Source organism: Thermobia domestica, chromosome 13 (genome assembly GCF_964235325.1).
Source record: "Thermobia domestica chromosome 13, izTheDome1.hap1.1, whole genome shotgun sequence".
Classification (NCBI taxonomy): Eukaryota; Metazoa; Arthropoda; class Insecta; order Zygentoma; family Lepismatidae; genus Thermobia; species Thermobia domestica.
In genome coordinates this window covers 13,812,423-13,825,510 of record NC_137466.1, presented here as the reverse complement: position 1 = coordinate 13,825,510, position 13,088 = coordinate 13,812,423, and the positions used below count along the sequence as shown (strand labels likewise).

At 34.8% G+C, this 13,088-nt stretch overlaps 1 protein-coding gene across 1 annotated transcript in view; it reads left to right on the top strand.

Moving 5' to 3' along the window:
* The window catches only part of LOC145668019 (coagulation factor XI-like), a 150,433-nt gene extending 137,887 nt beyond the window's left edge, over positions 1-12,546 (top strand). Inside the window, exons 6-7 of the mRNA XM_081735484.1 lie at positions 3,005-3,151; positions 12,314-12,546. Coding sequence (XP_081591610.1) covers positions 3,005-3,151; positions 12,314-12,469 — 303 coding nt within the window. The 3' untranslated portion in view covers positions 12,470-12,546. The remainder of the gene's footprint in view (positions 1-3,004; positions 3,152-12,313) is intronic.
* The last annotated feature ends 542 nt before the right edge of the window (positions 12,547-13,088 follow it).

The following is a 13,088-nucleotide window of genomic DNA, read 5'->3' as shown; positions in this document are numbered from 1 at the left end:
TGTAACTTGACGAGTACATTGCAGAAAGTCATACGTTGAACTCAAATATATATTTCCGATTTTTTTATTATTTTTTAGTTGTTAGTACTATTTTATTCGAGCAATGAATATTTAATATTTACATAAGTTGTTTATATCTTACCTGATTAAGAAATATATAAAAAAATTAAATTCTTTTAACAGATCCACAATAAAAAATGTGTTTAAAGATATTACTTATAATAATAATATAAGTTGTTTTTTATCGATTTTGTCAGAAGCTGCTTTGTTGGCATATTTTACCAAAAGCATGAATCCGTGGCTGTATTTTCCTTTTAAGTAAGAGAGGTCTCCATGGCGTTTCAATTCACATCTCACCATTACTATCCCCTTTCACCATCTTATGACACCTTACTCTTCATTCTAGTGAACATCATTTGGATTAAAAGAATTTATGTTCTTGGTACCTAGGCCAATCTTCGTCCTCAAGTCCCCTACAACTATTTAAGATTAAAAAGTTCTTCCATAATAGGAGCAGAGGGGTATGATTTTAAAATACAAGTTGCGTTTCCCCGCTGAATTGCTAAAGTGAGTCTCTGTATTAAAAATTGTTTGCGGCTAAACTGAGTCTCTGTATTAAAAATTGTTTGCTCCGCGGATCCCCTGTTTTCACAACCAACTGTGAACCAATTTGTGTCACAAGATTCCTTGCCTCTTTGCTGAAAATATCCATTCTTCAACAGCAAAGGGAATGAAAATATGGTTTTCTTTTAAGCATGTATATTTTAAATGTTTTCGTGTGCACGCTGTTTTTGTCGCACTTCCAGCTTCCTTAGATGTTGATACGATATGAGTAGCTGCAAAAGAATCAACACAAGGGGCATCCCATACTAGACATTGCCCTTTTTCCCAGGGCATTAACGTGATGCCATCTGGTCTTTTCCCATCATCCCTTGATAAACCTGATGGTTCTAAAATTGAAGGCACGTCTATGCTGGCCGAAGCACGCTTTAGGATATCATTTAATCCAACGTGACGGGACACTCTGCCTGCGCTTTTGGGACAGCTCAATGGATGCAAACACTTTTCATTGACTTGCTCCCGACAAATGCATGTAATTTTTTTTTTACACATGTTCATGCCAAAGCGTAGAGCAATACAAAGACGAAAATAATTGTTATCCATGAAAGTTCCAATATTCCTCGATGGAATTGATTGCAACCATGCGCCAGATTCTTTTTCCTGCAAGGCCTTAAAGCGAGCTATATCAAATACATTATCCAAGAATAGCTCTTGTTTAATGATTGCTTTTAAGATTATTTTATCTCAGCCTTTCTGTACTTCCAATGTAGATGGTATATCTTTTCCATGTAAGAACTTCCATACGTCAATTGCCTCTGCCAAGTGACGAATGGCCACATCATCTACGGGAATGTTAAGAATGTTGGAAATGAGTGGACTCACCCCATAACAAGAGGAAACAAAAGCTGGAAGACTGAGGTCGGAGACTCTGCGGATGTTCAAACCTCCGAAACGAATTGGAAGACTAGCTTGTGTCCATTCTGTTTGATTCATGGATATATTTACAATAGACTCTAATACTCCTTTCAGGCAGGCATCCATTTGGAGAAGTAGAGATGGCATATATTTGACGATTAGAACTTTCGAAATTCATGTTTCTCTAAGCATTTATAACCTGAATTGTTAATAAATAGGTCGAAAGCAATTGTAGAGTTTGTGAAGTCCCCAACAATCAGGGATTCGAGAGAAATGCAAATAAACATGAATAAGATTCATTTGGTTTCATTTAAAAATTAAAACATGGGATAAATTGTAAACGAAAAACAAAGTAAGAAATAATAATCAACTTACTGATTAGCTTTCATTATGTGAAAAAGGGGATTTTCTGTGGGAATTACTAGGACTTTGTTTGGTACATACTATGACAAAACGAGTTGCAAAAAACATATTGTGTGAGATAGTTTACCCACCATTTTGTTAAAAGATCTCGTAGAGTATTTCACATATTCTGTTCGTGAAGGAAATCTAGTATAAAAGTCCCTCGGTTTACTCAATTTCTGAAAATGGAAAGAAGAAAAAGATTAGCGTAGTCCCAATACACTATTATGATCAGCAGACCTATATACGTAATTCAGAAAAGAAACGTTTGTGATTCAATTCGAGCAAAACTAACATCTGAGTACAACATTCACTTTTAATGGTTTATAACTAGAACATATTATAAACATCTCGAATGCAGTAGAACAAAATCCGATTTGTTTTAGCGCATACATTATCTTGTCTTTCTGGAAATATGGTCATTGGAGAGACAGTAACAAGGCATTAAGCGAATGAACGATTGACGAACATTGCAGCAACGAACGGTGAATGGGACGGTGAAGAATCAAGATAATTATCTTCGAATAATAGTACGATTTTACGTTCTCATACGTTGTTATTATTATACTGTATATATTATTACATTTTATTTTCACATATAATGATTTTCTATACTTATTAATTATATAAGGAGATTTAATTGTAATTTTACAAATTTCAATATTATATTCCTTTAAATATTGTTTAATACAATGAGTATTTATAATATTATATGTACAATTTCTTCAGAGGAAAGGTACAATTGCTTTAATAATTTAATTCTTGACAAATTAATAACGATAGTTACGAAATAATAAAATACAATTAACAATAGCAATTTCCAATTTATGGATAACGATTAATTAAACAAATACGGATAATAAATAACTAATTAACATGGTTAATATACGTTACAATTTTTAAATATTAGAATCAGAACAATACAATAACATATCAAACATCATGTACATAAGTTAGAATTAAAGCTAAGCTAGTACAATTTCTTCACTTATTTGATTTTTATATACTTCTATATATTTCTATTCATCTTTCCTTACAGTTTAAAGCTAGTGTAAGATTTTGTCTTCTAATATTAAATGAACTTCATAATAATCACTTTCATCTGTTTTATTCTTCAATATTTTAGGAAGAAGGTCGTGTGTCTTCTTGTTTATTAAAGCTTGAAGTGAAAGTTATCAGCCTGGAAGACTGCCTTGTTCTGTGGGAAGGGCCTGCTGCTCAATCTGGAGATATTTGTGTATTACCGAGCAGTGAGAAAAAAGCTGTTTGCCCGGTAAGTAAACAAAGATAATATAAATTATTCAATTAAGCCAGTAAGTTCAAAACATCTGCCACATGTAGGCTATAGTAGATTGTAATTTGCTATACTGAAACATAATAACGAAGAAACAATTTGTTGTGATAATACTTGCGTTCAACGGTCATAAGCAATATCACTGGCGATACGCACTTTACTTTGGACAAAGATACAGCCATTTTAATACCAAATAACTACCGGTACAGAAAAACAAGTCAATCAATAATAAGGACGATATTTTTTTAATGGAAACTCGCTAAGTCCTGTTTTCCTCTTCACATTCTTTTACGTGGAAACTAGTAACGCCTGTGCCAACTCAATTTCTGGTACAGATCTTTATCTTGTGGGCTCCATCAAGATAATGTCGCACGCATCTGTCTTCTGATTTTGAGTTATCAACCTACCATATGACTAAATGATTGCAAAGTATATGCATCATTTTGTCTATATATGCTGATAACGTTGAGTACTCTATCTTTTCGTGTGTATGGTTGTATAGAAGAGTTGTATAAATCTTCATCCAGCAGTCTATACAAGAGTATGTATACACATCAGGCTGTCTAAAATGTTTTGAGCCTTAGATGGTAAAAATTAGGATATTTATAGTTATTTGAAAACAATATTATGAAGCCATATACCCATTATTTTGCTGGATAATATTCTGCTAATTTTTCGGCAATACGTAAATCCAGCTTATATTACTTCTGAGGTTTATGATAAAAGAAATTGTGTCACGTAGTGTTCATAGTCCTGTTTTAAAAATAACACCATTGAAGAGCTCTGTAGACACCCAAATAAATGATAATCTGTCGCTGCCATGTCCAGGCCACACATTGAATGCATTAAATTCTCCCAGCCAAATGCACTCAACGACTGATATATCATTGAAGATGTATGCAGTCTGGATTTGTCAGTGAGGCATACAACACGCATTCCGTTGTCTAGGGTTGAATTACTATGTGTACTTGCGGCAATTATAGAAAATATAGGCTGAGTCTATCGTTCTTCTCGATGACAGCAGCTTGTAATGCACTATCTCCTTTCAATTCCACTACGCACAGCATAACCCTCCTGGGCGTCAATGTGGAATTTGTTACAGTGTATTGTTGTCATTCACAGTATGTCGGAAAAGTAACAGAACTTTTTTCTTTACAGATAACCATTAGCTCCATCTATTGAAGCACATAACGGAAAGCTGGATATCTGCTCAACTAAACGACTATGGAACGAATTCCACGACGCCACAATCATGAGAACCGATTAATGGAATGTCAAGTTATAGCAAGAAAGGCGAGTGTATCTGGTGTCAACTCACCAGGAAAACGTGATGGAGTGAAGAGCCAATTTTAAATTTTGTTTCAAACTAGGTAAAACATTTACACGGAAATGATAAAACAAGTGTACAGTGATGAGTGTTTATCACGTATACCTGTGTTTGAGTGGTATATTCCGAGATGGTCCTGAATCCTTGGAAGACGACTCAAAACCAGGCACACCGAAAAAGAAAAATCGTTATTCGTTGGTAGAACAAGTGAGTGAAATTATCGCTCATGATGCGAATTCAACTGTGAGATAATGGCAGAGTAATTAAATACGACGAAAAACATGATTTACAAAAATTTGACAAGGAGTTTAAAGAATTGGAAGTCTGTGCTCTGTTTGAACCGCACACCGTAACTGATGACCAGAAACATGTTCATGTTGAACGTTGCAAGAACCAGATTAAAACAGTCAGACAGAACAGTACAGAACTGGAATCGATTGTAACTGGTGACAAAATTAGCTTCTTCAAGTACGACCCTCAAAGAAAGCACCAACTTGCTACGTACGTGGAAGTCCCCAGGTTCTCGGAAAGCGAAACAATCCAGTTTCCAAAAGTCACATCAGAAGACAATGCTGATTTGTTTTTACGATTTCAAAGGTATTATACTTCGGGAATTCGTTCCACAGGGTCACATTGTTAATGGTGAAACCTAACCGAATAGAAATAGAAACCGCTATAAAGAAATTAAAGAAACACACATCTCCGGGTGTAGATGGAATTTCGGCTGAGTTCATTCTAGCTTGAGGCGAAAAATTGTTGAACAAAATACACAAACTCATTCTCCCTATCTGGAACAAGGAAGAATTACCGCAAGAGTGGAGAGAATCAATCATTGTTTCAATTCACAAGAAAGGCGTCAAAACTGACTGTAATAATTATCGAGGCATTTCTCTTCTGTCAACTTCCTATAAAATTCTTTCAAATATTCTATTAGCAAGATTGACCTCCTACGCAGATGAAATTATTGGAGATTATCAGTGCAGATTTAGGCGAAATCGATCAACTATCGACCAAATATTTACCATTCGTCAAATACTCGAAAAGAAGTGGGGATACAATACCCGGCACATAAATTATTTATTGATTTTAGAAAGGCTTATGACTCGGTTAGGAGAGAAACATTATACAACGTTCTTACAGAACTTGGAATACCGAGAAAGCTAATTAGATTAAGATATGTTTAAATGAATCCCAAAGTAAAGTCCGGGTAAGAACATTTTTGTCCACGAGCTTTCACGTCGAAAATGGCCTGAAAAAAGGAGAAGCGTTGTCACTATTATTATTCCACTTTGTTCTGGAATACACAATAAGGAAAATCAAAGGGAACAACCAGGGCCTACAGTTGAACGGTATTCACCAGGTTATGTCATATGCGGATGATGTAAATTTAATAGGGGATGACAGGAGAACAATAGAAAGAAATGCAGAAGTCTTATTAAAGGCTTGCAAGGACATGGGTTTAGAAGTAAATGCAGAGAAAACTAAATACATGGAAGTGTGGCGGGACTATAAATTTTAGATGCGTTAAAATAGTAAATAATTATTTTGATAAAGTGGATTATTTCAAATATCTAGGATCAATATTAACAGACGAAAATCATATTCGCGAAGAAATTAAATGTCGACTAAAAGCAGGGAATTCATGTTATTATTCAGTTCAAAATCTCTTGTCTTCGCGAATTCTGCCGAGGAATTTGAAACTTAAAATATATAAAACGATAATCATGTCTGCTGTTCTATATAGTTGCGAAACATGGTTGCTTACTCTGAAAGAACATGGATTGAAAGTATTTGAGAATCAGATCCTGAGACGGTTATTCGGATCCTAGAGAACGCGAATGGGGAATGTCGGAAATTTCATAACGAGGAACTACATAATTTATACGGTTCACCAGACATTGTTACGGTCACCAAGTCTAGGAGGCTTAGGTGGGCAGGTCGTGTAGCTAGAATGGAAGAAAGTAGAAACGCTTTCAAAGTCTTGACTGGAAGACCAATCGGAAAACGACTATTAAGAATATCTAGGCGCAGATGGGAGGACTAAGACTAAGACTAAGGATGATACAGGCTTCTCAGAAAATAACTTCAAAAATAAAACCAATGTTCAAAACGTGACTTCTCAAGCACTTTAACACAAGATGAACGAAATTCTGGAATAGCACAAAGAAGCAATAAACTTTAAAACATAGATCAAAATAAAACTAAAATAATATATATCAAAACAGAGTGGATATAACAAGAAAAATTACAAACAAAAAGAGTAATACACAATAAAAATAGACAATAAAAGCTACTGACAAACAGAAAAGACTCAGATAATGATGTCTATTTAATTGCTCGAATTAAACCAAAACACGGATTTTGAACTAGAATATGATTAAGCAATTTAGACAGTCCTAAACGTTCTCTGAGATCAGAGTAGCGGAGACACTCTACAGTATTTGAATGTACATACAATCTTATCGATACAATCTTAACATTACGACAGTTGTCTTTACGCGTTAAAATAAGATTATATGAGATGACTTTTCAATACCAAAGCACGCCAAGACCAATTCATCTCGGTGCTTTGTATGAGACCATATCTTTCAACTTTGAGGTCGGAGTCATAAGTACTAATAATCGGTGTCCACGATAGATGTTAATAGGCCAAAACCAGAAATTGGATAGTACTATCATATTAGAGACAAGTACAAACAAGACGATCCATGCAAAAGAGTCAAGAGAGAAGGCAACAGAAGAGTCTACACTGACATTTAGACTACAAACTTAAAAGTCTACCTGCTTTGATTACCAAGGAGGATGTTTAACGTAAGTTGAAGAAGTTCAAGAAATACCGCGAAGACAATAAATAACAAAGTCGTCAACATAATGTAAACGCTAGACATGAGTGTAAATCTGCGAAAAAAGAAGCAATGTTAGTGCGGACAGTAAACAATATAACACTAATCACGGGGAACACATCTTTTGTAGAAATATTTCTGAGAATCTTGCACTGAAGAAAGACGTTTGTCCAGATTTTTAAAATGAAATATTCCATACGGCCATGAAGATCACAGTCTAAGGTTGTTCCAATACACACATCTCCAACTCAAGGGATGCTCAACATGAAGAAGCTTCTTAAACCCGTCTTTCTAGATGAACAAGATATCCGTATTAAGTCAAAAAGATTAAAAGCCACAATTAAATTTGCTCAAGGAAGAGTTTGACGCCAGGTTCTACGCCGAGCGCACTATATGCTTAAACTGGTTGCGGATACAAAAAATGAGTGCAATCCTGGCACAAAATAAGACTTTCTCTAATTTCAAGATTTACATGACCAGAATATCATGTAACTCTAGCTGAAAATTGCTTCTGAGCATAATTAAACAACTGCAATAATGGAAGTTCATCATCGCAAAATCGATTGCGTAACATTCCAATGACATTATTGTATAATGGTAGTAAATTAGACTCAAACTACAGTTATGGAATAAAGATTGTTTTCGTTACGAAAAATTCGCTTTTTCACTTGATATAAGTATAGAATCAGAGAGATACCGTCGGTCCAGAATGTTGGTTATTGTCATGAAGTTAGTCTCCAGAACCCTATCTACCGTGAAAGCAGCCATACTAGGACTCGTAATATGACAAATGAAAACCCGACGCAATGTGACAAAGTTATCAGATTAATGGGGGACAAGAAAATTCGTTCAGCCTTGGCGCTAAGAAAGTTTAAAGAGGGAGCGGACACGAAGGTTTTTGAAGGTTTTTGGTAGTTTGATAAAGACAGAAAGGGGCAAAAACATCATGAGGAACCAGGATTTCGTTACGGACTTTTGTAGACCACAATTGAATTTTACGGATTCTGTAACAGCAACATCAATAATAGTTTGCTCAAATTGCGTTCTGTAGAAAATGTATCAGCAGTTCAAGTTTTCTAAACTCGAGAAACGATGGTAAATCACCATACTTGAAGCTGAAGGAGATAAATCGGTTGTTAATAGATTATAATTATAATAGGGAAACAATAACGTCTACGGAGATCTGGATAATCTCTCCATGACAAGTAAATTGCAAGAAGTACACTACACAAGGTGGTACCGATACATACATTTATACTGGGCCTAGTGAAACTCTTAATTGGATTATAATCGGTGAAGACCTATATCCTACTTTAATCAATAAATGTAGATTCATGAATGTCACGTTCATAACTTTGGGTGGACCACACAGTGACAGTAGAGTTGAAGGCAGTGTACTGACCTTTTTTCAGCTGTAGCAAGACTTTAGAACGAGGGATGCATAATGAGAACATGGTGGTCAAGCAAGTGAAGATATTTCCTAGAACATTTGCTTTCAATCTATTAATGTATCGATAATGAAAATTATTTAATACAGCGGTGACGATGTCTCTAATAGTACAACAATCAATGTGTTTATGAAATCTATAAATTGTATAACTAAATAAAGTAGATGACTCTATAGTTTGAAAATTAGTTTCCATGAAACAAAGCTACTGATGATTGGTCAGAAATCTGGTTGTTGAATTTCTTAATGTGACTCTTAAAACCATTAGTTCTCCATCAAAGAAGAACCATACCTGAAAATAATAACTTTTAAGATGAATCTTCTACGTGAACCGTTTACCGTCTAGCTATTATCATTTACTTAGTCTCACGTTATATAAGATTTCAGTGAATTTGCCTGAGGTTTCGGCTCACATTGAAATAAAATGCTATTGTTAAGAAGAGAAACATATACGGAGTGGCCCAAAAGTAGGTATACAGTCCTGTACTGATCGGTCATGACCGTTATATCATTCACTTATTGTTATCCATACAGGTATAGACTTAGTTTCTTTCTTATCTGTTCTCAATTTCTTTTCATTTATACCTTAAGCGCGTAACAAACCAAAACAAACAAATTCATTATCGTAATAAATTAAAATGTCATAGTTGATCAATGCTGGTCTGTATACCTACTTTTGGTCCACTGTGTACCGTGTTAGTTTATTGCGAACAAAGTATGGGGAGGTATTGTTTCTGGTGGCGTTAACTTGAGGGCACCACTATCAATAACATGTGGGGTTTTGAGAAGCAGTAGCCGAGGGCTTCGGTTTGTATTTCCTAAATATAGCAAACTCAGATTGGGATTAACATCAGATGCCCATTGAGACAGAGTTAACCGATAGCAGTAATGAAGACAAGTAGGACAGGGAGCGAGTTTGTAATGTTGCCTTTAATTCGGCAGTGTATATGTTCTTCAAATCCATGAGCTTCCAGATATGTTTCTCTCGAGGAAAATCTAGATGGTCCTTCCATAATACCCAATGTTCACCCTTGCAGTTCACAGGGTAAGATTTACAGTCGGTAGTTTGTCCGCACCATGATTTGCAATGCAGAAAAGTTTGCGCCACTGTAGTACGCACTCAGAGCAGATACCGGGTTTCAAGATGGGCTAGTGTTCCTGAAATGCCACACTTAAGACAGTGAAAATAACTAGAGATATGGGGATGGACTTACATATGGTAGTATCCATCCTTGATTAATTTTGGTGGAGTATGTAGACTCAAAGTTTACACCAGTGACAGTCCCGGAAAGTATACATAACCAGCAGTCATTGACAGTTCCGGTGGTCCATATCAGTAACTGCGTATTAAGATGCTCATCTTATTTCTTGCTTTTAAACGTGCTGCGTCCACATGTTCGCCATAACTGGAATTTAATTTGCTCTTCTCTAACATTTCAAAGATCTCAATATGAAATAACTTCCTGACTGACGTAAAGTAGATGATTAGGCATTACTGAGGAGCGAAATGATTTAATATTTTTCAATTTCAATAGATACTGAATTTGTTTTCGTCTGCCGCTTCTACTAGAAAACAGTGCCATTACGTAGTATCCCTCTATCTTCAACAAGTTTGGTACTATAATTATTAACTTTCTAATTAATAAAAATGGATAGGTTCTTAGTTTCATCAGGATGGTTAAAATCTCTAAGTACTATCGTGACATCTATGTTTACTCCAAGAAGTTAGAAATGACAGAAATCACGATACTTGTTCTATCCACCGTCTGCAAGTTGAGGTTCGTTCTCATTCATATCTGATTTATGCTTTCTACGAGCGCGTTAATCCGGATATACACTGTAAGTTAATTTATTGCTCATTAATGGCGAGCACGACAATAAACATTCTAAAAATTGAGACCTCATGAATATCGCACCACGACACTGGAGCATTTGCGAAGTGAACTAAAAGAACTAGCGTAGCAATCCTGTAGACATGTCTGAACCATAGGATCAGCGTGGGTTTGAGTTGATCAAGATTAATGCGAGGTACACCAAAGCGACATTGTAATATAGAAATATAAAAACTACATTCCAATAGTTCTTTGCTGTTAATTCACATGTGAAATTTTGAACTTAACAGTAATGAACAATGAAGGGCTTTCCTGATTCTAAAACGTATCGTTTAGTCGGCTTTTTAGCTATCTCACACAATGACCACACGTTTTAGTTCTAAACTTCTAATTTATGCTGAACACTTAATTTTGCGTTGTTAAATGTTTCTTATAGTTGTATAATGCAGAGCATGAGATATGCATTTCTTAAGAAGAAACGTTTGCAACAAAAAATCTACAAATTCTTCCATTGCGTGCTGACTCACAATATGAATTTTACGACTCGCAATTAAAAAGCTAATTTAAAGAGTTAAGATAAAACATATTTTTCTGAATTTAAGATCACATAATGTGTCCGAGGCTATGAGAGACTGATTATAATACTCGTAATGGTGGAATAAAGAAAGTTAGAGGAAAGGAATGACCCAAAGAAAACCCACGAATATAGTGTTTATCGAACGCAAAATCCACAGAACCGAGTTGGAATCGAACAACGACCCTACACACCAGAGGTACTCGCTCTACCGTTGATCCACACCTTCCCATAATGGCTTCTAAAACAATAAGAGGGAACGTGTGAAAACTTATGGGAGATCTCATAGAACAAACTTTTGAAATTGTATATAAAGTTCTCAAATACATAAAAAGTGGAGTGTTTTATATGTATGGTTTTATCCTGGATTCCGTTATATGAGTCTTGTAGTGAACAACACATATATGGGTAATCTTACGATTTTACCTTCCTTCCAGTCGCACTTTTCATCCAACTAATTTCTTTATCATTCAATTCATTTAGCACATTTCCTTTAGTCTAATGAGAATGACCGGGTGACATTGCAACTTCAACTACCATTGAATAAATATTGAATAGACTAGAAACATTATGTTTTCGCAGTTGTAATTGGTGTAATAAGATTCTTATTTCTCCATACGCTAAGAATGGGATGGATATGCTTTTGTACACAATCTATGTACAGAGATAGATTTGTAACTTGCAGCCGTCGTAGATTTTTTGTAATTGAAGTATGTATATTGGGAGCCAAGCATTTCATTCAATATTAAAAATACATTTTTAAATATCAATATTAACAGTAGATCACTTTCAGAATTTCAAAGTTATGGTAATGACAGATATTGATTTATGGAACTAACAAAACTATTTATACGAGTAGCTGGACAGACCAAATCCTGAATTTATAGAAAACCAATGCAAAAATTATACTGGTTTCAATTTCTAAGACACAGCCCTCTTTCAAACCTAATTTCAAGTGGACAGATTCTGTTTTGTGCAGTACTTTCTATGATACACAATTATATCATGATGCATGAAAATAAACAATGCTGTAGTGGTGGTTGTTTATCCTCACAATCTGAAAAGTAATTTATAATAATTAATTCTCTAATTTACAGAACCCACTATTTTTTTTTCAGGGAGATTCTGGAAGTCCTTTGACTTGCAATGGCCATCTTGTTGGTATTACTTCCAGGTTTCATCCTGCTAAAGTATGTGGAGTAGACCGGTATCCAATGTTATACACACCTGTACACAGATATGTAGATTGGATTAAATCTAAAACTGACGATTAAGGTGAGAACTATGAAAATGACGCCTCCTTGATTCGTTTGTTGATCCTGGGTTCTGAGAATTGTTTTCACTGTATTACTAAAAGACCAATATTTGTATATTTAAGACTATAAATAAATGATACAATATTCAGGTTGATTCTACTTTACATTACCCTTTTATAACATACGATGTTTTACAAATTAATTACAATGAACTGCCCAAAAATTTAAGTGATCTTGAAAATCTTATTGTAAAATTTTAAAAGACAGTGAAACTATGGCAATGCACATTTAAGATTTCATCTTCATTTAACAAAGGTTTCTTACTTGTGATTATTATTAAATAACGTTAAGAGACATTTCATCAGTTGCAAGATGGCGTAGAATGTTTTACACAATGGAGCGACATGCTCTTCAATTATTTCAACTTCATTTTTAACAACAATTTCAATTTTGGACATAATTTAGTGCATTACAATTTTTATAGTGATTTACATAATTTTTTGTATGTTCTACGCTTCTGCCTTCCTTGTTAATTCACAAACTAGTGTGGAAACAAAACTATTTAAAACAGGCCAATTCGTCCATTTTGGAACGGGCCATCTTCTACAATTATAATAACAACAAAAATATTTAAAAC